General features: G+C 38.3%; 3 protein-coding genes and 1 pseudogene across 3 annotated transcripts; 2 read left to right on the top strand and 2 right to left on the bottom strand.

Moving 5' to 3' along the window:
* Window positions 1–282: 282 nt before the first annotated feature.
* Window positions 283–3824, bottom strand: LOC135704843 (uncharacterized; annotated as a pseudogene).
* A 1453-nt stretch (window positions 3825–5277) lies between these two features.
* Window positions 5278–5775, top strand: LOC135704832 (perlucin-like). The gene is made up of 2 exons (XM_065226349.1): window positions 5278–5361; window positions 5428–5775. The coding sequence occupies exons 1-2, from the start codon at window positions 5278–5280 to the stop codon at window positions 5773–5775; spliced, it is 432 nt and encodes a 143-aa protein (XP_065082421.1).
* A 53-nt stretch (window positions 5776–5828) lies between these two features.
* LOC135704425 (CCR4-NOT transcription complex subunit 9-like) lies at window positions 5829–7785 on the bottom strand. Its single transcript, XM_065225880.1, has 3 exons — window positions 7111–7785; window positions 6954–7045; window positions 5829–6885 (listed from the first exon to the last, which is right to left on the bottom strand). Exons 1-3 carry the CDS (start codon window positions 7738–7740, stop codon window positions 6705–6707), a joined length of 903 nt encoding a protein of 300 aa, XP_065081952.1. The 5' UTR covers window positions 7741–7785; the 3' UTR covers window positions 5829–6704.
* Window positions 7786–15145: 7360 nt separating this feature from the next.
* On the top strand, window positions 15146–16309 carry LOC135704415 (transcription initiation factor TFIID subunit 8-like). The gene is made up of 3 exons (XM_065225868.1): window positions 15146–15313; window positions 15377–15663; window positions 15722–16309. The coding sequence occupies exons 1-3, from the start codon at window positions 15178–15180 to the stop codon at window positions 16286–16288; spliced, it is 990 nt and encodes a 329-aa protein (XP_065081940.1). The 5' UTR covers window positions 15146–15177; the 3' UTR covers window positions 16289–16309.
* The last annotated feature ends 9168 nt before the right edge of the window (window positions 16310–25477 follow it).

Below are 25477 nucleotides of genomic sequence, written 5' to 3'. Positions count from 1 at the left end.
TCAAATTACTTTAATATTCGAGAACAAGACCAATGATGGCAATATTGAGTGCTTTAGACCTGATTGGTGACTTCCAAGTATGGGGCTCTTCAATTATTACGTAAACATTTAAGGGGAGGAAGGTTTGAATTTAAAGCAGTTCGAAATAGTTATAAAATTAGCGGCAATTTGGTTAAGACTTGACGCAATCCAAAATTCCTGAAATGCTTTCTATCATTTTGTATTTCATTGATAGGAAATACATTTATATCATTCTGACATCTTACAAAAGATTAATTGATATTAAATTTGCATGTGCTGAAGTTTCAATGCAAGAATTTCTTTTTTGGTTTTCAATTTTTCTAGATGGATTTTTTTCCATTTCCAGGTTGTGTCGCCGTTGTTCCTGAAGTTGTTGGGCTTGAGCTGCTTGGATTTCCGTCATCCGCTTAGAAATTTGCTTGTTGTAGTGAGCCATATCGTCGAGCTTTTTCGCTTGAATTTTCAAAACTCCCAACAAATCTTGGTGGAAATTTTGCTGCTGTTCAACTTGCGTTTCCAGCAATCTCAAACTCCGCTGACCAGGTTGTCTTCGGCGGATGGGCTCTTGTTGAAGTTCAACTTCTGATAATTCGTCGACGGGATCATGGCCCACAAATGAACCATTGGCTACGCCACTGTTATTTTCGTCCGCCGCAGCAGGAGCCCCAAACGCAATAGAATCCTCTATGCCATCTACGGCTGCGGTGAGCCCAGTCAGAGCGACAACCCTTTCTTCAAGCGAGGTCAATTCTACTATCTTGTTGGGGCCGCCCCCTGTAGCTTGCTGCTCTCTTCGATTGTGAGCCAACTTCCGCTTCAAGTTTGACTTCCAGTCAAACCAGACCTAAAATGTTAACATGAAAATTAAGATATGATTGATATTTTTTTTTAATTATTTCCTTTACCTTCCCGCATAAGCGCGAACCATAAATTGACCTTACCTAAAATGGTTATAAATTGTTTATAATCCCTGCTAAACTTCAACTGAAATGGTTCGATCATCGATCAACTTTATGTGGAATATATCGCGAATTGGTTGCCTGTAAATTACTGATTACCAATTCACGATATACTTCACGTAAAGTTGAGCGATAATACAAAACCATTAATGGACCTTACTGACTACCATAACCATAACCATTAATGTTCTCAAACCATAAGTAAAAACGTTTTAATATAGTTCTCTTTCCGAAAATGTATGGAGAAAACAAGAATTTCGAATGGTAATGGTTCTTAACAACCCATTATTTGTAAGGTCCGCTTCCAAAAAACCATAATACATAAGGTTAAAACTTTATCACACAAACGTTCATGTAAAGTTCCATAACCATTTCAGTTGAAGTTTATCAGGGATTATAAACAATTTATAACCATTATCGGTAAGGTCATGTGATGGTTCGCGTTTATGCGGGTTCTTCCATGCAGCAGGATCTTTTTCAGGACCCCCAAGGCTGTTTAAATCTTCAGCTAGATTTCCAGAATGCTCCTGTATCAGATCTACTGAAGCCTCTGGCTATATCCGGATGGTATTCCAGAAGATCCACCATCGTGGAATACTGATTTTTGGTGGTGCTTTTGCTTTTCGGTCTTTTCGCCCTAAAAGAAAAACAAATCTATAGTTGATATCACAGTTATCAAGCATCACTTTGTAACTATGTAATCACACAATTTGTTGCAAAACGCAAAAAGGGTGTACTAACATGATATGCAACTACCGTAAAACGGGATATCTTTGATAATAATTTGTAAACATGTTAAAAACTTTTCTTGTTTTTTGCCTGATTGAAAAAGTTCACTCAAGCAATCACTTATGAAATGTATTTCCAATATAGCTATCACAAATCAATGTTATCTTCTTATTGCTTTTAATGTTTTCTGATTACATACTCGTTCAATGTTTTATATTTCTTGAACTAAATTGTTTGAGATTCCCGCATATTTTTCTATATTCATCGAGCATTATCAACGTAACCCCATATCAAAATACTGATATTCGGTCACAACACCAAAAAAAATAGAGCAATTGTAATAATTTTTGTTAAACACATTACTAACGAATGGACTCCAGGAACCTCAGTACTTGTTTAAAAAAGTAAAATTTGAAAAACATTCTTGCCGTGAAAAAAAAATTTAGCATATACTTTCAAAAACTATCAATGTTACCCCGTTTTACGGTACTTTAAATTGGCTTGTAATCCACGCATAGCTAAATGAACGAATTAATCCAAAAAGGCCCCACACTCTGGCCCGACTCCGATACACTTTGCTATGGAAAAAAAAAACAGAATACGGAATTTCCAACTAATTAAACCCAAATTTCATACTTACATCGTTCCGAAATTGAAAATCGCTGGGAAATTGCGTCTTGTGTTGGTTCACAGAACTAAACAATGGATTCGTGCGCGATCCGCAAGTATCGAGTGACGAATGGAAAATCAACAAAACAAACTCATTCGAACGAAAATGGGAATCCCACAATTTGATCGAACGAACGATGTTCGAAACTTCGAATGGTTAGAAATGGTTCGAACGAAAACAGGAATACGAATGGGGGAAACTTTCGAACGTTTCTTATTCGACGAAAACAAGAATAGAGGTAAATGTCTTTGAAAACAGGTATAATAGACAGAATTTGTTGCGATATATATCTTTCTCTTTTACGCTTCCCTTATGAAATGTGATCAACGGCATGAGCAGGGTGGAAGGGTGTAAAAAAAGAGAGTTCGCCACCTAAAAAAATATCTTGATTACGGCTCACGCATGTTACATTGCCGTTTACCTGTATAAACAATAAGTATATGAAAATTGAGGTTCACAAATATCGAGAAGAAAGAAGTTAACGAACTTCAAACTTTTTTAACTGCCGAGGTGTGTAAAAATTTGCAAATCATGTCTGACGCAGGTTTCTCCTAAGAAACGTAAAGTATGTAGTGAAAACCGGAAGCTTCAGAATATCTCCAAATTGGCTGGTGAAATTAAGGATAACTTTGCATTATAGCAGCGTTTCTCAAACTATGGGTAGCGACCCATCAGTGGGTCGCAAGCTACCCTCAGGTGGGTTGCAGGAATTCAGATTGTTGATCATAGGTTTTTTAACAAGCATGTAGAATAATTCTGATTTTAAAATTATGCAGGGGTAATCAATTTAAAAGCCATTTTGGTATAATACAGCCAGTTTGGAAAGTCTAGGCCATTTTGACTTATTTGGACCATTTTTGGGTATTTTAACGTGTCATAAATTTGGTACCGAAATTTTCAGGCTGTTGATAAGATTTGTAGACCAATTAAGCGTTTATGATGCAATTCTTGGTAGTTTTGATCTTGTTTAGCGATTGTGAGGCCTTGTTGGTGTTCTGACGTTTCTAAGTCATGTTAGCGTTTTGAGGCCTTTTTCGCGATTTAAAGCCTTTATTTTGGCTTTTTTTTTAAATAATCAGTTTGAAGTTAAAAGCAGGTCTTGACTCTGTTTTTTAGCATCGCTATGAGGTGGTTTTCTTAATACGTTGAACTTTCTACAGCTCGAAATTCAAGGGATCATCGAGTTATAGAATTATCGAGTTATAGAATAACAATGCCATACAAAATCGCCATTACAGTATTACAGCCATGAAACTAATGTTTACTATGGTTCTAAAACTCAATATCGAGTTAGTGGACATCGAGTTGTGGAGAGTTGACTGTAGTTTTATACTTGTTATATGTTATATGTTATATGTTACTCATGCGTTTAGATAGCTCTTTCAGAGTCTTCAGATGTTTGGATGAATTTACCGATTTACCACAAATTTGTCGATTCTAGTCATTTTATCTCTTGGGGTATCATGGATTTTAAACATAATTTTGGCCTAATAACATCTCCATCTAATATTGGTGGGTCACAAGCTTATACAATTTATAAAAGTGGGTCGCAATAGAAAAAAAGCTTGAGAACCACTGCAGTTATCAGGCAAAAAAACAAGCCGAGGCTAGTTTTTCAAACGTTGCAGGAAGACCAGTGGGTTTAAATTTGAAACAGTCAGATTTTTGTTTTAGATTTCTCACGAAGAATTACTCAGCTATACCTAAGATCTTAATATGAGTGTTAATAAGGTCAGCATTTAATAACTATCCAGCCAGGCCTCAAATCAGCTATGAGGATAGACAACGCGGCCAAAAATGATCCCAATAACGCTTCAAATTGGGTGGCTGCCACAAATGCAACTCGGCATGCGCAATTTGGATTCGCTGGTTGCCATTGTAGGTACTTGATAAACGCCATTGCTTGATAAATGTGTAGTTTTGTAAGGATGCAATTTTGATAATCAGCTAAAGGTTTTGGACAATATGGATGCTATTATGAGACATTGTTTCGGTGATAAACTCATGGATGAGTGCATAGGTTTTTTTTTGTTGTGAAAGTTGATCTATCGAAACCTCTGGTAGCCCCGAAATTCCATATTGTTAAATATGAAATCATAGATTTTTCAAGAGTTTAATTATTTTATTAATTTAAACATGAGATCATAACAAGTCTACGATATCTTATGGTACCGAAAAAGGAATCTTACTATACCGTTGAAACATAGTATTTCGACTACTTTAATCTCTTTTGAATCATTTTTAGCTGAATTTGTTTCGATCCGTAACAGTTTTGTATAGTCAATAGTCCATATACCCTTAATAAACGGCTAAGTGTACTTCAAAACACTTTTTCTCAAAAAACCCAAGATGAAATATTTTAAAACCTTCACAGATTTGATTGTTATGATCAATACTAAATTCCTGTGAAGAAAAAACTGAGGTACATAAAAATTGCAAAAAAAGTGCTTTCAGACATAGCGTGCCACGTGATTTGCGTAATATTTGCACGGCACCGAATGGAAATGAAGTGATGATCAAATTTGACCGTAAAACTACTGGGTAGTTTGTTTTCCTTTACTTAATGAGATTACTAACTGCCAATTAGTTCGATCCATAGCTCATTTGGAAAATATGGAAAAAGGTATTTACCCTCGTAACGGAGACAACTTGCAAAATCTGAAAATAATTACGAGTCGATCGGTTCGACAAACAAATCAAGAACTTCAGACAATTCAATTTTCCAACAAGTCCTATTGTTCAAGTTTGGATAAGAGGCTTGCCGAACATTGTGAAAGGGCACCAACTACTGGGCATATTCCCCTATAGTTGCAGTCATGCTGCACTATAAGACGGCCTTTGGTTCAAGCTTCAGCACCTCTTCTGTACGTTGCTATTCCTTCGATCGCGTTAGGCAAGATGCAAAAGTGGCTCGTTCTGTTCAGCTTCCTCGGAATCGCTGAGGTGGTACGGTGTGGAAGCTACTACATTCCAGACGCAGTGGTAAGTCATTCAGCTACTTTGTTATCAGGCGGCGATCTATAAATTGAATACATGCCACCGTTTCAGAAAGATTGGTTCGAGGCGGTGGAATTTTGCCATGAATTAGAGATGCGATTGGCCGTGGTCGATTCGGCGGAAAAACAGCATGCGATAGTTGAGGCCATACGTTCTTCCGATGTATTCAACCCGAACAGAATGGATCTTTGGATAGGGGCAAACGACCTGGACCAGGAGGGACGGTTCGTTTGGCAGGCCACAGGTGAGGGGCTGGGCTACACTAACTGGAAACCCACCATGCCCGACGATCATTTGTTGAACGAAGACTGTGTCCACCTGCACTACACACCGTTCAATGATTTCCAGTGGAATGATTACATTTGCTATAAAAAGTTGTATTTTGTATGTGAACAGTAGAGCTTTTTTTCATTCTGGAACTGGGAAATCTTTCCAAAACATTGCAGACATCGTTGTCACAATTGTTAATATTGTATTAAACATATCACTGATCTTAACGGTATACCCTCACTAGTTGATCTCTTCTTCCGATCCAATCCAATTAGCTCTCAAGCGCTTCCAGTGCATAACTATTAGTGCTGAATGTGTTGAGTGGAGATGGTTTTTTGATATTTTCTTATTGTGACTGTTGCTTTGCATTTTGCTTTAACACGACTCGATGATTGCTTATGGTTAAATAGAAAATAGCAAAGAAAAAAAAAAAGAAAAAGAGCAGATAAGCACGTCCAATGCCGACTTCTGTGAGAACTTGAATAATTCGGTCCTAAAACGAACAAACGCATTAAAACTTTTTTTTTTTCAATTATTGAAATAGAAAATATTCGACAATTTCATCCTAACACTTTTCTCGATCCTCATCGTTGATGGGTGCGATCCGATTCAGTGCGTTTCTCTCATGGGAAAACTTTCCTACTACTTTCTTAAACTACCTCTCATATTAACTGCTATTTTTTGTTATTCTTACTGATTTTTTTAGTGTCTTAAATTTGTTCCGAAACTAGACTGAGTCTTTGCACAATTTCAGACTATTAAAACCCGTGTGCTTCTCCCGCGAAAAGAACACGGGATGAAAATTCGTGATTTTAACAAACTTGATCTCTCTAACAGGGTTGTCGTTGGTTTGATTAGCAAGCAAAATCACTGCCTCAAAAGTGGTAAGGGAAAATGGATTTTTTTTTAGGGGATAAAGATACTCATCAATCAATACAATCTTAATACAGCTACCGTTATCATCATCATTATCAATGTCGACTGGTGGTGGTCACGTGGTTCAGCGGTTCAGGAACACAATCTGCTTCTGCTGCATGCCGGCGGCTCTCGACTATGTATTAGGAAGTCAGCGGTGAGATGCCCACTTGCCGCGGGTCGGCTCCAGGTACGGTGACGGTTTCCAGATTCTTGAGCAGCAACGACAGCCACGGTTTGGTGGATTTGTCCTCCTGCAGGCAGGCGGCGAACGTTCCGTCACGCAACTGATCCGGCAGGCACTGGCGGAGCGCTTCGCGGGCCCTGCAATTCAAGATCAATTTCAAATCGAGATTCGAGGCCAACCTTCCGCTTATAGCAAACACACTCACCTTGGATTATCGGACAGTCTCAGGTAGCACCGAACAACGTGTTTCAACAGTCTTGCCGAGGGTTCCTTCGAAAGAGAGATGACCATCTTGCCCTGCAATCACAAAAAAAAAAAGTTAAACTTCAAATTCCCTCCTCAAAGCCGAATTGATTCCCTACCAAGATGATCGCCACATGTGAGAACCGATCGTACGTGTGGCAAATGTACGACAAACCACTGTCGTCCAACAGAATCTTCTGCAGGATGAAGGTAGCCACCGTTTTGCTTAGCTCCGACCCGGACTCCATTATCCGCAGGCACAGCGGAATGATCTCCGTCGTCAGCAGAAACGTAATCACTTCCTGCTCGTCCGTTTTGACTAGCGCACCGATGACCCCCAGCGACGTCAGTCGCAGGTACTCAAACGGACGCGTCTTCGATGTGGTGTGCAGGAATGGATACAGGAACAGCGGAATATGCGCCGCCAGAAAGACGGACCGCGTTTCCGGATGCGAAGCGACGCACTGCAGCAGGGCCAGAGCATTGCAGACCCGGTTCGATTGGTGTGCCGTCAGCGTGGCCGGATTGATCGACGGGTAGATGTTGATAATCTCCTGCAGCAACGCTGCGGTCGTTCCGAAGCTATGCCACAGCATCGGAGCCAAGTCCGGCACCGATTCGCGTTTTTTGCTTAGTTCCAGCAGGGCGGTTTCACGCGTCTCCGGATTTGACAGCTCGTTGATCCATTGGAACACTTTCTCGCTGTTGGCCGCCGCCTGCAGGCTGGCGGGGCTCTGCTGGGTCGACATCGTTGCGGCAGCCAGTTTGAAACTTTTTTTTTTGCTAATCAAACACTAAAAAGGAAAACAATAGCAAACGAGAAAACCCTTTTTTTACTTTTCTGCTCCTAAAAATAGAACTTCAAAAGAAGAGTAAGAAGCACTCCGTACCTTTCGCACTCCAAAAACCAGCAGGAAAACAACTTATTCTCACAAACAGCACTATATTACACGTCCCACGGCGAACCTCTACAGCAGGATTACAATTTCTACTACTTTTCCGTCGAATTTCACCGGGAAAATGGATTTTATTTTTCAGCGACACCTTCTTTGATTTACTTTTCGCTCTGGTAGCTTCCGTCGTTTCGTTTTTCTATTCTTTTTTTCACGGTGGCAAAAACTCGGTCGACGAACACGCTAACTTGAAAGTACCCATTAATGGTTGAAAAAGACCCATTTTGAAGAAAAGTGGCTTAACTCATTAAATGAGTAAATTTTTTACCCATTAATGAGTATCTGTTACCCATTAATGAGTAATTGTTAATCATTAATGGGTAACAGATACTCATTAATGGGTAAAATTGTTTAATCATTAATGAGTTAAGCCACTTTTCTTCAAAATGGGTCTTTTTTTACTCATTAATGAGTACTTTCAAGTTAGCGTGAACACGCACGCACACAAGCGCAAAAACTGAACCGAGAACCGACGTGCGTTGCCTTTGTTTTGGTTTCCAAAACCTCATCGGCAAAGTTTTGTTGAGCAGTACTAGATGCTAATAGGGTTTGTACTCAGAAAAAAATTAAAACTAATTAGTATAAAACTATACTACACAAACGAAAATCAAATGATTTTTAATGTTTTTTTTATGTTATGACCATGCTTGAATGTAGTTTTTTACTATAGTTGAAAAGGTTAACATTATTGGGGCTTCATCCAGCCTGTTGATGTAAAACAACAATAAACAATTATTTTATCCATGTGTTTCACTTATGTATATATTTTTGCCAAAGCATCAGTCTTATACATTCCATAAGACAAACCACATAGGTCCTATAAGAATGCATGAAAGGTATGTGTGACCGCTAATACCTTTCATTTGACACATGATCTTCATAATTTTTTGCAAGGCTTCTGCTTATTAGTTGACTTAAACATTTTATGAATAATTAGCAATAGAAATTTACCAAAAGGTATAAGGAGATTTCTATCCGTGTAAGGACAACCTTACGGGATTGTATACCAACCGGTGGAAACTAACGATTTTAAATTAATTATATGATTTGAGTAGTAGCTATACTGAAGATCCGAGAGATGTCGCCCCTTCAGTGGTAGGAAAATCATTTTTGCAGTATGGAGAGTATCAGAAATTCCACGATTTGTGACTAAACATGTTTTCACAGAAGGAAACAAATTAACGAGTGTTTACCTTATCACCATAGTAATGTACTCCTGCAATTTTTGTGCATCTAAAACTGCCCATAAAGACGATAATGAATAAAAACTGAAAAATTTCATGCATTTCCAAATGGTTTCCTACCATTCCCATACATTCGAAGTGACTGCCCTAATAAAAAATAACCATAAAAGAGAGCTTAACGACGTGTTTGGGGTATCATCCAAACCATTTGTGGGATAGTTTACCCATCCGGGATACAGTTAGTTTATGGTATTTGTTTATTAGGGTGGCCCTCTGGATGTGGATGATGTCAAAAACAGCAAAACATGAATCCTGATGAATGTGGGCATCTTAGTGGAATACCTGTATAATGAGAGAGAGAAGGATTAGTATTTTCCATTTAATTCCACTACTTTATTTGTTTATCCTTGACAGATACGCGTATTTCGTCTACAATGTGCAGACTTCTTCAGTGTCTTGTACTATCGAGTATTCGAGTAGTTGAGTATTAGTACAAGACACTGAAGAAGTCTGCACATTGTAGACGAAATACGCGTATCTGTCAAGGATAAGCAAATAAAGCAGTGGAATTAAATGAAAAATACTAATCCTTCTCTCTCTCATTAAGCAAAACATGATTAATTTGCTCACTACTTGACTAGTCTATTGGTCCTAAGCAAACGATTAACGTACCCCGTTCTAGTCGAAATTCTACTACTACGCAATGTTTGTTTTGATTCGCTATTAGCAACAATCAATACGAAACTAACGATTTTAAATTGGCTCACCACTTTAGTAGCCTATTGGTCCCAAGCAGACGATTAACGTACCCTATTCTAGTTGAAATTCTATTACTACACTATGTTTGTTTTGATTCGCTATGAAAGTTTGACAGATAACATCAGGGGTGTGTGGATTCTTGCAGAACATGCAGGGGTGAGTGAAATAGCTTGGGACTGCTTGGGACCGTTGTTCTGGTACTGAGTGAGCCAAAAATAATAATGATTTTCTTCGGGACCCAGTGGTCTTAGAGTTACCTCTATGCTTCTACTTTTTAAAATAAACGTAAAATTATTTTTATTTGAAACATTAATATTACATGACTTCCAACATGGAATACGTTTGAAATAAACCTTGTTTATTTTTGTGGCCAGAACAAACTGAGTTTACGTTTAAATTTACCTCAAATATTTTTATTTCAACGATAATTTTTTCTGCGTGAGCATGGTCTTGCTTTGTAGCTGCGCCTTTACCGACTGAACTAAGGGAGGCCTAAGGAAGGAAGCATAGGAAAATCCACTAACCCCTCATTTTATCTGTCAAACTTTCATAGCGAATCAAAACAAAGATAGTACTGGAATTTCTACTAGAATGAGGTACGTTAGTCTATTTGCTTGGGACCAATAGGCTAGTCAAGAAGTGAGCCAATATTAAATCGTTTGTTTCGTATTGATTGTTGCTACTAGTCACCCACATTAGATCCGTTTGCGTTGCGTTGACGTAAATTTGACAGTTAGACATTAGATTTAGCTGTCACTTTGCCGCAACGCGTCCGATCCGGATCTAATGTGCGTGGGCCTTTAGAGTTACCTCTATGGTTAGACTGTGCGTGAAACATGGCGGACTTTGTACTATCCTTTCACTCCACCGAAAATTCCCATAAGAATCTGTCTAAATTTGCTGGAAGAGCAAATTTTTCGACGGTGCCGTCAACGCCAATTTAGTTGTTTTTTTCTTCCAAGACTCAATCTCTTCAAATAGAACAGTGAATTATTCTCCGCCACCAGTGGTTGCTGCTGTTGCGGTGGCATTCCAAATTTGTCGAATTTTCTACCGGGGGGCAGGTATCAGTATTTCATTTCATCTTCGGCGCGAATCGTTTGCTTGGGACCAAGCTTGGGATCAATAGGCTAGTCAAGTAGTGAGGCAATTTGAAATCGTTAGTTTCGTATTGATTGTTGGTCTAACGTTTGCTTATGGATTTTATAATAGGAATAAAGAGCTACAGAGTCGCCGTCAAGGCCAATTCATCAACAAACGTAAAAATTAATGGCAGTGGTGCCAGAATTCATGAAAACATTAGCTTTCCATGCGACGGTACGTGTTAGTGGGTGTTTGAAGTGTGTCGAAGTGTGTTTTGTGGGTGTTAGCACAAGTTGGCAGAGTGACTTACCCCCTGTGACCCTTTGTAGAACGTTAAAATCAAGTGTTGTGATTAGACTTTATGTTGGGTGAAAAATTACTTGCATCGTGCGCCCAGAGGTGGCAACAGTACATTTTTTGAAAAACCATCGTCCAGAGCGAAACAAAACAGCCAGCACACGGGCGGCCGTTTATAACTACATTCCAAGCGAACAGCGGAGATAGAGAATAAATAAAATCTCGCAGCCTGATTTTTCCAAACAGTTTATTGTAATGAAATTTTAGCTGCAGGCTTGCGTGTGACAGTAAATTACCAACTCCCTTATTTACGCATAATTTTAACATCAATGCTTATGAGTGGTCAGTCTTCATTCTTATCTTTTAATTCCATGCAATAAACATCAAATAAATGCAGTAATTAGCCAGAAATCAGCAAAATTCTACACGACATAAATTTATGTCGCGCGCGCCGCCGGTCTTGTCTGCTTCTTTGTGCGAAAATGTTCTGTCGCTGGCAGAAAACAGTTTAGAAATGTCATGACATTTTTGCCGCTTGCCAGTTTGTTTTGTGTGTCGTCACAATGGTTATCGCAAAAAGTATCAAATGTTTAGGAAAAAATGTTAAACTCCAGGACTCGTGCCACCACTGCGTGCCCCATATTTGTCGTCAGCTGGAGAAGCATGCAAGGGAGTGGTTTGTTTGATGAAGGTAATTTAATGTCCAAACATCTAAAGTAAAATAAATTTCTAGGTCCAAAAAGTCCTAACTAATGCAACGTCTTGACAACGGGTGCCTCGGAAGCCATAATCCGGATGTGGAATCTACTTAAATTTTGCACTACTCGGTATGTTTGTAAATTATGAACTGTAAACACTTGCTAAATCTTCCCTCGTTTGCAAACTTTTCAGAATCCACGACTTTTAAAAGATCTGCGGCGTTCCCCTACGGACTGGACAGGAACCGAATACTACAGAATTATCTGGCAGACTGTGGCTGGGACTCGTTTCGTTGGTGCATGTTTTCAAAACGAAATGCTCAAGAAAGTGACTAAAAACCGGACACCTTCCCTCAGGTCAAGGACGTATTTAATATTGATTATGGAAGATATAATTAAATGTATACTCCATATATAAGCTGGAATAAAATAACGATGATTGATTTTAGATGACCAGATCAATACATTCAAGAAAATTATTAAAAAAAAACAATGTTTCCGCCTAATTTTATTAAAACTAAGAACAGGTACATTTTACTCAAAGCGAAGTCTTCGCAAAGTACTTAAAATTGGATTCTTCGCGAAGAGCTCAATTTTGACTGGTTTCACTTAACTGTCAAGATGAGTACAAATGACTTAATTTTGAGTTGTTTTGATTCTCCGTGTAGCTTTGAAAATAGAAACATTTTTTTTTGAACACTTCGTTTTTTTCTAATTGACAAAAATTTTACGTACGACCCAATCAAAAAGGACTCCAGATTTGTTCTAGTACAAAATTTCAGTGCCAAAATTTCAAAGGGGCGTAATTGCGTTTGTAAACAATGGCTTTAGCTGTCGATTTCTCGAAAATAGAAGATCACTCATGAAAATTAATTAATTAATTTAGCTTTATTTAGGAGGCTTTCAGCCTTAGGCTGGTTCGCCTCCGATACTCTCATGAAAATTAATGAAACATACAGGTAGATGAATGTTTCCTCTACCAGCAAGCATAACTTGGAGATGTAAGCTTTTATTTGCGAGAAATTGACGGCTAAAGCCATTGTTTAAAAAAACAATTGCACCCCTTTGAAATGATGGCACAGATTTTATTTATTTTTTGTTATTTTCTAAGAGAAAGAGGAGACAATACGGGTCTTTTATGAACCAATTTTTTGTCGAACGTGAACTATTTCCTGTGGTCGGGCGAACGAATAGAAACACGAGAATTTTTCAACAGGGAGTCTATTTTCTTGTATTTTGACTGTCGCCCATAATGAAATAGTTTTTGCACGCTCATTTCCGCGAGAGAAGAAGAGCTCGTCACAGACAAAAAGAAGCCAGTTGTCTCCTCTTCTTCTTACACTGATAAATTGAACTATTCCCATTTTGCTTGAAATTTAATCAATTTGACATTAAACTCATGGTTGATTAGATTCCCGCATAAACGCGAACCATAAATTGACCTTACCTAAAATGGTTAAAAATTGTTTATAATCCCTGCTAAACTTTAACTGAAATGGTTATGGAACTTTACATGAACGTTTAATGATAAAGTTTCAACCTTATGTATAATGGTTTTTTGGAACTGGATCTTACAAATAATGGGTTGTTAAGAACCATTACCATTCCAAATTCTTGTTTTCTCCATACATTTTCAGAAAGAGAACTATATAAGAACGTTTTTACTTATGATTTGAGAACATTAATGGTTATGGTTATGGTAGTCAGTAGGGTCCATTAATGGTTTTGTATTATCGCTCAACTTTACGTGGAATATAACGTGAATTGGTAATCAGTAAATTACAGGCAACCAATTCGCGATATATTCCACATAAAGTTGATCGATGTTACAAAACCATTCGTGGACCTTACTGACTACCATAACCATTACCATTAAAGTTCTCAAACCATAAGTTAAAAGGTTCTAATATAGTTCTCTTTCCGAAAATGTATGGAGAAAACAAGCATTTGGAACGGTAATGGTTCTTAACAACCCATTATTTGTAAGGTCCAGTTCCAAAAAACCATAATACATAAGGTTGAAACTTTATCATTAAACGTTCATGTAAAGTTCCATAACCATTTCAGTTAAAGTTTAGCAGGGATTATAAACAATTTTTAACCATTTTAGGTAAGGTCAATTTATGGTTCGCGTTTATGCGGGTTGTAGATTATCTACTTTTGAATAAATTTTAATCATTTTTGATTCTATTTTAATAATTTTTGATTGAATTTTAATCTTTTTTGATTATATATCAGTATTGAAAAAGAATAAAATTTAATACTGGAAAGATTATTTCGATTTTAATCATGCATGACTACTGCCGAAGTAATCATGGCTCGGACTCCATAAGGTGAAGCGGGAATCTGCAAACTTTTTAAGCTTTTTTGATTTAATTTATCTTTGAGTGTAGGTTATTTTGGGTCGGGACTCGCCTTCGTTTGGACGATGAGGCAAACATTTTACTTTTGACAGCTCCATAGTAAACTGTGATTAGGGCGAAACTAGGAAAGTGTATAAACAAAATTTAATAGAGATTTTACAGCAATCAGGCGGACACAGCAAAAAAAAATGTAATATCGATCAACGTAATTCAAGCTGATGTATGAAATAATGATGTAATAGCAAAAAGCAGATACAATATTACATCAATGGATGTAATTTTGTTCGCAAAATCGATGTACATCGTACAATGTGATATTACACAACCGATGGATTGACCTGGTTGCATCAGTTTCGATGTAATATTCAACAACTTTTTTTGCTGTGGAGCAAGCAAAGATCTTCTAACAAACCTAAACATTTTTTTCCTCTGTCGAAAAATCCGTGCAAAGCGAAAGACGAAACAAAATTTATTTCTAAACAAACTTAAAAATGGATTTTTAAAAGAGTTTAATTGATACACATTCAAAATTTGATGGTTTTACCATCAAATTAAAATTATATTATCTAGTTTCGCTCTAATCACAGTTTGCCCGTGAGATAAACGGTGTAAACAAAGCAGATATCAGCAACAAAACACAACACAAATTTTTTTTTTTTTGTTTGCTGTTGTCTGATGACGGCTAAGACCATGGTTGGTCCATCTTGCCTCACAACACAAATTGGCAATCAAAACAACGCTTTTTGGTAGTGAGGTAACAACGATTGGTGGTTTTTTACTAATTCTGTAATTTAATAACTTTTTGAGCCTACTAAATTTCCCAAATCAGTATTAGCAACTAGCATCACCATGGCGGAAATAAATTCCACACAGCTGGCTCGAAGGAAGTATCTGACAATGGCGGCTTCCTCGGAACTACTGGAACACGATTTCGATAGTGCCGACAAGGAATGCGTCGAATCCCTCACCGAAATGATGCAATGTTGTAAGTACTGCGACAATTACTAATGATTGGCAATGCTTTAAAATAATACCCTGGCGTTTACAGTCATAGTCGAGCTGGGTCAAACGGCACGCAACTACTGCGAATTGGCGGGTCGAACTCAGCCGGTCATCGGTGACGTCGTGATCGGACTCATCAACATGGGCATCACGATCAAGGGACTCGAAAGCTACGGCAAACGTGAGGAACGTCATATTCTGCAACAGCCGCAGCAGGCTCAATCGCAGAAGCAGCTCAGTATTCTGCAGGCGGGGCAGAAGCATTCCCATCCGTCGCACATTCCAAACCATTTACCGGCACTGCCGGATCCACACGCTTACATCCGAACGCCGGTAAGTTGAATTTTTCAATTATTCAATGGCTTCCGGTACCATTCATTGCTATTTGTAGACCTACAAACAACCAGTCACCGAGTATGAGGCTATCCGAGAGAAGGCAGCCTCTCAGAAGCGTGACATCGAGAAGGCTCTTACCAAGTTTCTTGCCAAAACGAGCGACGTTCACAGCCTTTTCGACAACGAAGATAATCCGATGTTCCCGTTGATTGCCTGCAAACCTTCGTTCCCGCCGTACCTCCAAGCGTTGAATCCCACCGATCAGATTTTCGATTTCGAGGAGTTGGAGTATTACTACCAGGTGGCTAACCGGAAGGAGGATCCAGCCGACACGAAGGACGGAGACGATGACGACGATGACGAGGATGGCGAAGGCAAGAAGGAAGACGACGGCAAGGACAGTGAATCGACTTCACCGGTGAAGGGAGAATCGAGCAATGGGGGAAATGGGGCGGAGGGCAAAATGGGACCACCGACGGTGACGGTGTCGACGGCAAGCGGAACGATAACGACGGCGCAGATCAATTTGACCAACAACAGTCCAACGATTGATAATCCCTACCTGCGGGCGGCGACGATTCCGAGGAAGGTCAAAAGTGAATCGGGACCGGGAATGTTCTAGGTTTGTATGAGGGAATGATTGCTTTGGGTAACAGTAAGTCATTATAATACAATTGATGGTGTCTATATTCAGAATCCTAATGAATAAATTAATGCTTCTTACGATGACTAGGTATGTAACTTTTGATTCGAAAACTTCAACCTACCTTCTTTTTACATTGGCTTACAGAAGCACATTGGCCTCTTGCATACATTTTGGCGCATTGTAATCTCAAAAGCGATAGGCAGCGTAAGACTCAAGTCTGTTGCGATTTTGCGATAGGGTATAGCTCTTTGATCTTTTGCAAGCTTCCAGTTGACATGGAGAGGAATAACTAAAGCCCTACAGTAAAAGTATGGACGTCTGTCAAAAGTTGTTCCAATCGAACCGTCAAAATGCACCGCTTTGCTCGATTGGAACAGCTTTTTTCAGTTTTGTGGTGACAGTCGTCCATACTTTTACTGTAGGGCTTTAGGAATAACTATTAAATAATATTATTTTTACGAAATGACAGTTGCTCAGTTTGCTTGACAGAAATTGATTATATTGGTGTTGCTTCCACAGGATCAAAGTCCATCCATCAGTTGAATAAGAAACGTCTCGTATAGTTGCTACCCAAGAGTTGCTACTAGAGAGGGTCTAGGATTATAGAGGTATGAATTCAAAACAAACTGCCTTGACAATCCAAGCCTTTCTAGCAACATTGCCAATGCAATCAAGATATATAGGGGCTGCTCGATTGATTCTGGCTTTGACAATTCGTTAGGCTCATTGGCCAACGGACTGTTCCTCTCTTATCCTAGACCATCTCTAGTTGCTACCATAAGTTGAGTTTTAAATAACTGCACTCATATAAGAAATTTATAAAATTGAAGGCCGGTTAAAAGTAAATTTGAACACATGTTTCAATCATAGGGGTAAAGGAGCATTGTGGTACATAACTTTGCATCCAAATTTACTTTTAACCAGGCTTTAAAAATCAAATTCAATTGAAAACTATTAGAAGCATTCATATACTCAAAAAATTTCACACGTTTGATCGAAGTGTTTAAACACTTGATTTTCTAAATACACAATCACATTTACTTTAAGTGTATTTCACCTTGGTTCAATGTGTTATACACGTTAATTTATAATGTTTCAAACTTTGAAATGTTGAAAATCTTTCACTATCTATTCAAGTGTATTGCACATTGAATCACGCTACTGTTCAAAACAGATGGATTTAAAGTGTTTTGCATTTCAATACGATGTGAATTGCTTGCTCAGAAAGGTAAACATCGAAAACTAGAGTTGTGACTTTATCCTATCAACCTGCCTCATATATGAGAACAACCGTGGCACAGTGAGATCGAACGAAGACTCCGGCAGCAGCACACCCCAACAGTCCATGATCGAATCTCAAATCAGACCCATTAAAAAGATAAGTGAAAGCTCTGGCCTCTGGCAGTTTTCACTATATATTTATCGATTCATTTTTTGGGTCGGCAAAGTAGAAGTCGATAAAGTAGAATATTGTAGAATATTGAACTATGGTGTGCAAAGCTATTGATATCACCATATGAGGCACATAGAATCCAAGTGTGTCACAATTCAAATCCATAGTGTTCTGGCATGGGCTAGCAAGGAATCAAAAATATCTCCAAATGACAAAATGACAAGCGATCAACGAACCGAATAATAACGCTATGTCAGAAGTGCAAAGCAATAATGATATAATCTTCTTCCTTCTTTTTCATGACAAGCAGCCCGTGCGACACAACTCACTCGGGGCGGTAGAAGGAAACGAGCAAATTGTTGGCAAGCTGCTTCACGAAGTAAAGCCTAAAGCCGAACATGATACACGTGTGTTAATGGGAATTTTTTTGTTATGTCTTTTCTGGAACGCATTGATTTCCAATTAATTCACTATTATAGGATCACTACCGCAACAATAGGTGCAAAGGTGCAGAAAATGCCTTTTAATGGAAAACGTTTTATTCAGGTGAAACGTTATACAGTCTTAGAGCAACGATTACTCAGTCGATATAAGTTCGGTTTCATTGTCACTGTGTTCTTCTTCTCTTTCGTACCTTGCGCTCACGGAGGTACACGCTTATTCTGGTCAACTCAAAATTGAGTCGAATGTACTCATCTCAGCGGCAAGTATGGCTACTCAAAATTGAGTAGCCTTATGTTGACTCACTTTTGAGTAAACTACGTTCTCACGTAGACTGAGTCAAATCCACTCGCCGGTATTTTCAGTTGCAGGGAGGGTTTTTATTTTGGTTTTCATTCAAGGAAATGGAAATTGCCTGCTCCGGATTCCTTCTACCGGAGCAAAAAACGGTTCAACACCGTTTCCCTAAGCAATTCGTACTTACCTGAAGGCATTCCAGCCGGTTTTGAGTAACATTTTCTATGAACTTTTCTCCGACATGACTGGCATTTTTTCCAAGTCCAGGATTTTCCTGACTGAGTGGCTTTTACTCAGTTTGACATTTCTCGTTTACTCAATTTTTGACAACTCGATACATCGGACGAAAGTGAGTACGATCGACTCACCTGGTGAGTAAACAGAAGTTAGCGTGTAGAGCTTTTTTTCAAAACCATTTCATTGACGTCTTATCACTATGAATTCGGAGTGATCGGAAAACAGGCTTTTAGGACCACGGAGAATGAATGAAATTAGGAGTTTAGACCGGTATTTAATATTTTGATTAAACCCCTTATAGTATACTATAGTTTAATCTGCTAATGTAGTTACTACTTCACAGGCTAGAAAAAAATTACAAAACTCTTCAAAAACTGCACAACCCGATGGTTCCTTCAATATCGATATGTATATAGGTAGCAAAATTTTCCATCCGCTCTCCTGCGATAGTAAAGACGTTGCCAGGTGTATAATGCAAGTTGGTAACGTGGAAACTAAAACAAGGTACCGTGAAACGGAATATCTGTGATAATGTGGGTAACTTTGATAGTAGAATATAATGATTCAATTTACTTGCTGCACTATTTCCCAATTGGAAACATTGGTTCAATTTTGTAGGTTAAGGTATTACCAACGGGTGGAAACTAACGATTTAAAATTGGCTCACTACTTGACTAGCCTATTGGTCCCAAGCAAATCGATTAACGTATCCCATTCTAGTCGAAATTCTAGTACTACACAATGTTTGTTTTGTAAGAGATGAACAAGCCTTCGGCTAAAAATCTCTTAAGTAAAGAATTTAAAAAAAAATAAAAATGTTTGTTTAGATTCGCTATTAAAGTTTCTTCTTCTTCTTCTTCTTCTTCTTTCCTTTATTTAACGTCGGTCTCTGTTCCGCAATCTAGTGCCAATCACCGACGGACATCGATTGCAATCCATTGACGGCAATCGAATGTGCAGGAAGGCAGCTTCCACACCTGCGTCGGATATCGCACCCATTCACAACACACATGGACCAGGACCAACGGCTTTACTTCCCGAAGGAAGACGTGACCAGAGATTTTTATGCCTCAGAAAAATCCCACCGACCTCGGCTGGGATTGAACCCAGACCCATCGGGGTGTTAGAAAGCAGTCACGCTTACCACTACACCACCGGCGCCGGCCTATTAAAGTTTGACAGATAAAATGAGGGTTTCGTGAATTTTCCTATGTTTCGAGTATAGATATTATAGATTCCATAGATAAGCGGAGGCAAAGTATAATGTAGCCAAACGAACTGTCAGTTAGTGTAGCCAAACGAGCATGACGTCATCATGGTGTTGTTTGAGGGAGAAGTATTGTAATATTATGAGCACAAAACGCTTTCCACACTCCACATTCCGATTTATTTCGTGGACAACGCAAGAAAGATAAAGCAAAATATTCCTCGATTCATTGTGGCAAAGATTTGCTTTGCACTTCATTTTGAACTTTTACGCATGAAACAAAACAAAACTGCACAACGAAGAGCTCTATAGACGAGTGCACGGATGGGTTTGAGTTCACTCACTCGACAGAAAGTGACAACAGCGGGGCCCTGTTTACTAAAAATGAACACATATGTTCATTTGTGTTCATTTTTAGTAAACAGGGCCCGGCTGTTGTGTCACTTTTTGTCGAGTGAGTGAACTCAAATCCATCCGTGCACTCGTCTATGATGGCATGAATTTTTTTCACGGATGCCAGTAAGATCATTTATTTTTCATGGTTGCCAAAACAACTTTTTGTGCCTCCGCTAATCTATGGAATCTATAGTTATAGTTTCGAGGGGTGCATCGATTAGCTTGGGACCGAAGATAGTACCAGAGCTGAGCCAAAAAGTTGAGCACGTTTCTTCGGGACCTTCTAATCTTAGAGTTACCTCTATGGTATAATCTCGTTTTTGATATTATCCATAGATAGACGAGGCCTTAATGGATATTTTAATTTTTATTGGTCTCAGTTTCTGCACTGCTCAATTGAATAGCGATTGCTAGTTTAAATTGGAGTCCGAATCATAATTAAATAATCAATTGATTTATGTCTTCGCGTTTATTTCCTAACATGACAATAATTTTAAGTTATAATTGTGGCTTATCTATGTGGAGCTGATATGAGTTTTACGTAGTGCGACGTGTATATAAATCACTGTACTCTGCTTGGCATACAACTGGAGCTTAATGAATTTATACTTAATCTGCTTTATTGAGCTCTACAAACTTTAAGCACAGTTATTATTTCTAGATAGAGCTGGAATTAGGGCGTAACAGCTTTTGTAAACAATGACTTCTATCGATGATTTCTTGGAACTTAAGGCACGCCCACGCAGACCAACATAACCATCGGATAGGGAAAGTCTTTCCCTACCCGATGAAGAGGTTGGTTTGCGTGAGCGAGCCTTGAGTTTCTAGAAATCATCATTTGAAATCATTGTTTACAAAAGCTGTTAGGCCCTAATTCCAGCTCTATATAGATTCATAATCTTATTAAATTGCAACAATATTTGAAACGCGAAGCAATAAAGTTTAATAATCCATCAGCCCAATTTTCCGTATTGCCACCGCTGATTTTGTGGGGTAATAGCAACAATCAATACGAAACTAACGATTTTAAATTGGCTAACTACTTGACTAGCCTATTGGTCCCAAGCAAACGATTAACGTGCCCCATTCTAGTCTAAATTCTAGTACTACACAATGTTTGTTTTGATTCGCTATGAAAGTTTGACAGATAAAATGAGGGGTTAGTGGATTTTCGTATGTTTCGAGGGGTGAATCGATTAGCTTGGGACCGAAGATAGTACCAGAGCTGAGCCAAAAAGTTGAGTACGTTTCTTCGGGACCTACTAGCATAGAGGTAACTCTAAGACCACTGGGTCCCGAAGAAAATCATTATTATTTTTGGCTCACTCAGTACCAGAACAACGGTCCCAAGCAGTCCCAAGCTATTTCACTCACCCCTGCATGTTCTGCATGAATCCACACACCCCTGATGTTATCTGTCAAACTTTCATAGCGAATCAAAACAAACATAGTGTAGTAATAGAATTTCAACTAGAATAGGGTACGTTAATCGTTTGCTTGGGACCAATAGGCTACTAAAGTGGTGAGCCAATTTAAAATTGTTAGTTTCGTATTGATTGTTGCTACTAGTCTTAGAGTTACCTCTATGGAGGTACTCAAATGAAAGCCGTCTTCCTCCTCGTGGAAAACTTTTTCTACAGGCAACGTTAGTCGTCTTATTACCCATCAGAACAGTATCCCTATCGGAGATAAAACCACATGCTATTATTAACTACTTTATTGATCTTATGAAATCATGTTGAACTTTGCCGACACATGTGCAGAAGAGTCGAACGAAGCTCACCACGAAGGTATTAACAACAATCAATACGAAACTATCGATTTGAAATTGGCTCACTACTTGACTAGCCTATTGGTCCCAAGCAAACGATTAACGTATCCCATTCTAGGTGGAGTTCTAGTACTACACAATGTTTGTTTTGATTCGCTATGAAATTTTGACAGATAAAATGATTATTGGTTTTTCCTATGTTCCGAGGGGTGAATCGATTAGCTTGGGACCGAAGAGAGTACCAGAGCCAAGACCAGAGCTGAGCCAAAAAGTTGAGCACGTTATTTCGGGACCTTCTAGTCTTAGCCGGTTTTGTCGAGCTGGAACATCATCCGGACACTTACCTAGATGGGTTTCCGGATCCTTTTATTCGGTTTCACTTTTTCGGATGAGTTCCGAGGAATTGCTTGAGTTTATTTCTGCCGAATATAAACAAGGCAGGACACGCTAAAAATTGTTTACTCAAATCGTTTATTTTTTACTTTACTTTAAATTACTCATATGTTTATAAAATGAACATTAATATTTTTGATTTAAATGAACAAAATTTGGTTCGGTGAAGCGAAGCAAAAATCTCATACAAAATATTAAATTTTTTACCTGCATGAAAAACGCAATTGGCAAATATTTCACTTCGCTTTGAACTGTAAACAGATACGATCCAGCAAAATCTAATTTTGTTGATCGCATCTTTTTCGCTTACGTTTATTTTTTTTCGCGCATGCAGCGCTTGCGAAAAAAACAGCAGCTAAGCGAAAAGTTGACGTTTCGGGAGAGCGTATCTGTCAGATTTTCGCTTCATCGGAGGTGTAAACTGATCGATTTCGTTTCACATGAACTGTAAACTGCGAGAAAAGGAAACTGGAAAGTGTTCCACAAACATTTTTTCACAACCTTTTTCGCTAGCGAAATTTCAATAGTTTTCGCGTGTTTCAAATTTCGTTTCGCTTCGATCTGTATACTAGGCTTAAACAGATACGATCCAGCAAAATCAAATTTTGTGGATCGCATCTTTTTCGCATAAAGCCTAGTATACAGATCGAAGCGAAACGAAAATTGAAGCACGCGAAAAATCATGAAATTTCGCTAGCGAAAAAGGTTGTGAAAAAATGTTTGTGGAACATTTTCCAGTTTCCTTTTTTCGCAGTGTGAAACGAAATCGGTCAGTTTACACCTCCGGTGAAGTGAAAATCTGACAGATACGCTCTCCCGAAACGTCAACTTTTCGCTTAGCTGCTGCTTTTTTCGCGAGCGCTGCATGCGCGAAAAAAAATAAACGTAAGCGAAAAAGATGCGATCCACAAAATTAGATTTCGCTGGATCGTATCTGTTTACAGTTCAAAGCGAAGCGAAATATTTGCCAATTGCGTTTTTCGCGCAGGTGAAAAATGTAGTATTTTGTATGAGATTTTCGCTTCGCTTCGATCTCTATACAGGCCTTAAGCCTAGTATACAGATCGAATTGAAACGAAATTTGAAGCACGCGAAAAATCATGAAATTTCGCTAGCGAAAAAGGTTGTGAAAACATGTTTGTGGAACATTTTCCAGTTCATGTGAAACGAAATCGATCAGTTTACACCTCCGGTGGAGTGAAAATCTGACAGATACGCTCTTTCTTGAAACGTCAACTTTTCGCTTAGCTGCTGCCAGGCATGGAAAATCATTTACATTCATTTCATGCAATCATTAACAGTCATTTGCCTATAACTTTTTTCTTCAACAGCAATCCGCAAAATGATGCATAGAGCTCTAGGAGGTTTTGTTATTAGCTACAATTTTTTCCGTAACTCAAATCCGTATCTCTTATGCATCACGAATTAGAGCGGGCAGAACTTGTTACTGTTTTTCAGTGAATGTAAAATACATTCACTGAAAAACAGTAGTGGCTTCTGTTCGCTCTGGTTCGTCATACATAAGGGATTCGGATTTGAGTTGTTGACAAAAGTTGTAGCTAATAACAAAACCTACAAAAGTTACATACATCATTTTGCGGAATTCTGTTGGTGAAAAAAGTTAAGAGCAAATGAATGTAAATGAATGAACGAAATGAATGCAAATGATTTTCCATGCCTGGCTGCTGCTCTTTTCGCGAGCGCTGCATGCGCGAAAAAAAAATAAACGTAAGCGAAAAAGATACGATCCACAAAATTAGATTTCACTGGATCGCGGATCAAAGCGAAGTGAAAAATTTGCCAATTGCGTTTTTCACGCAGGTGAAAAATTTAGTATTTTGTATACAGGCCTTTACGTTTAATTTTTACACGCATGCATCGCTCGGGAAAAGCACAGTAAACTGCGAAAAAAGGAAACTGGAAAATGTTCCACAAAAATGTTTTCACAACATTTTTTACTAGCGAAATTTTATAATTTTTCGCGTGCTTCAAATTTCGTTTCGCTTCGATCTGTATACTACACTGAACCAATATGGCATATTCCTGTTATGTGGAAGTCTAATGAATTTGCGCTATAAGATAATCCAATGAAAATTGTATGATTGAAAATGTGTCAGGTCAATTCTATATGAATATCTAATACATTTACAATGCTGATAATTTGGTAACTTTTATATGATCGTCATATGATAAATAAAAATCGGTCAAATTATAATAATTAACTGAAATGGATTTGAAACCTATAAGCATAAGCTTTACTTTTCACCACAATATAATATATGTGTCATAAATCAATCGAAGTAAATTTTATGTGAAAATCACATGAAATTTACTTCTTCTTTTGACACATATATTTAATCGATTTCTAAAAATAAATCGAAAAATAAACATCAGGCAGTGGGAGCTTTCACAGTTGTGTCTTTTTTATTGTAGCTGATTTGGGATTCGATCAAGAACTGTTGAGGTGTGATGCTTTCGGTGTCTGCGCTCGATTCCATTGGGCCACGGCTGTCTTCAAGATTGAGCTCGTTCTATTAGAGTGAAGTAAGAACAGCTCTCCCGACATGGAATGAAGTGCAACGTTATGCTCGTTTTGCTGGAGTGAACAAATTTATGCTCCGTTTCGGTGGTGTCGTGTATTCAAATCTTTCTTAATGCTCCTGTGTGCAATAAAACAACGACTACATTATATGAGTTCATGGAACTGGTTCATGAAGTTCGAGTACTCTGAATTAGCCGTGCACACTAAGATTTTGTTTCCATGTTCGGTAAATTTTACAACAACTGAACATTCGTTAAAACTTTGACCTTCATTTTAAAGGCAATTGAATTTGATTGAATTAGTTTCAAAACATGTTCAACCTTATTTAAATGATCAAATCTTGTCATTTAGTAGAGATTTGGTTTCAAAGTAGCTTTTTACCAAACAGTTAAGCTGTTCAGATTTCGGTAAAAATTACCGAAGACGGCGATAATTTCTAAGTGTGTGTAGAAGGCTTACAATTAGAATCTTAGCAAAGTAAATATTGT

This window comes from Ochlerotatus camptorhynchus, unplaced genomic scaffold (assembly GCF_037179485.1).
Source record: "Ochlerotatus camptorhynchus isolate MF236.1 unplaced genomic scaffold, CSIRO-AGI_Acam_v1.1 ptg000022l, whole genome shotgun sequence".
NCBI lineage: Eukaryota > Metazoa > Arthropoda > Insecta > Diptera > Culicidae > Ochlerotatus > Ochlerotatus camptorhynchus.
The sequence above is the reverse complement of the archived record's forward strand: the minus strand, read 5'-3'. Positions and strand labels throughout refer to the sequence as shown.

Excerpts from the sequence above, each read along its gene's own strand:
- LOC135704832 (XM_065226349.1), top strand. The coding sequence starts at position 5,278 with ATGCAAAAGTGGCTCGTTCTGTTCAGCTTCCTCGGAATCGCTGAGGTG. Across the intron at positions 5,362-5,427 it reads ACTACATTCCAGACGCAGTG|AAAGATTGGTTCGAGGCGGT; the intron begins GTAAGTCATTCA and ends CCACCGTTTCAG.
- LOC135704425 (XM_065225880.1), bottom strand. The coding sequence starts at position 7,740 with ATGTCGACCCAGCAGAGCCCCGCCAGCCTGCAGGCGGCGGCCAACAGC. Across the intron at positions 7,046-7,110 it reads CACATGTGGCGATCATCTTG|GGCAAGATGGTCATCTCTCT; the intron begins GTAGGGAATCAA and ends TTGTGATTGCAG. Across the intron at positions 6,886-6,953 it reads AGACTGTCCGATAATCCAAG|GGCCCGCGAAGCGCTCCGCC; the intron begins GTGAGTGTGTTT and ends CTTGAATTGCAG.
- LOC135704415 (XM_065225868.1), top strand. The coding sequence starts at position 15,178 with ATGGCGGAAATAAATTCCACACAGCTGGCTCGAAGGAAGTATCTGACA. Across the intron at positions 15,314-15,376 it reads CACCGAAATGATGCAATGTT|TCATAGTCGAGCTGGGTCAA; the intron begins GTAAGTACTGCG and ends TGGCGTTTACAG. Across the intron at positions 15,664-15,721 it reads ACGCTTACATCCGAACGCCG|ACCTACAAACAACCAGTCAC; the intron begins GTAAGTTGAATT and ends TGCTATTTGTAG.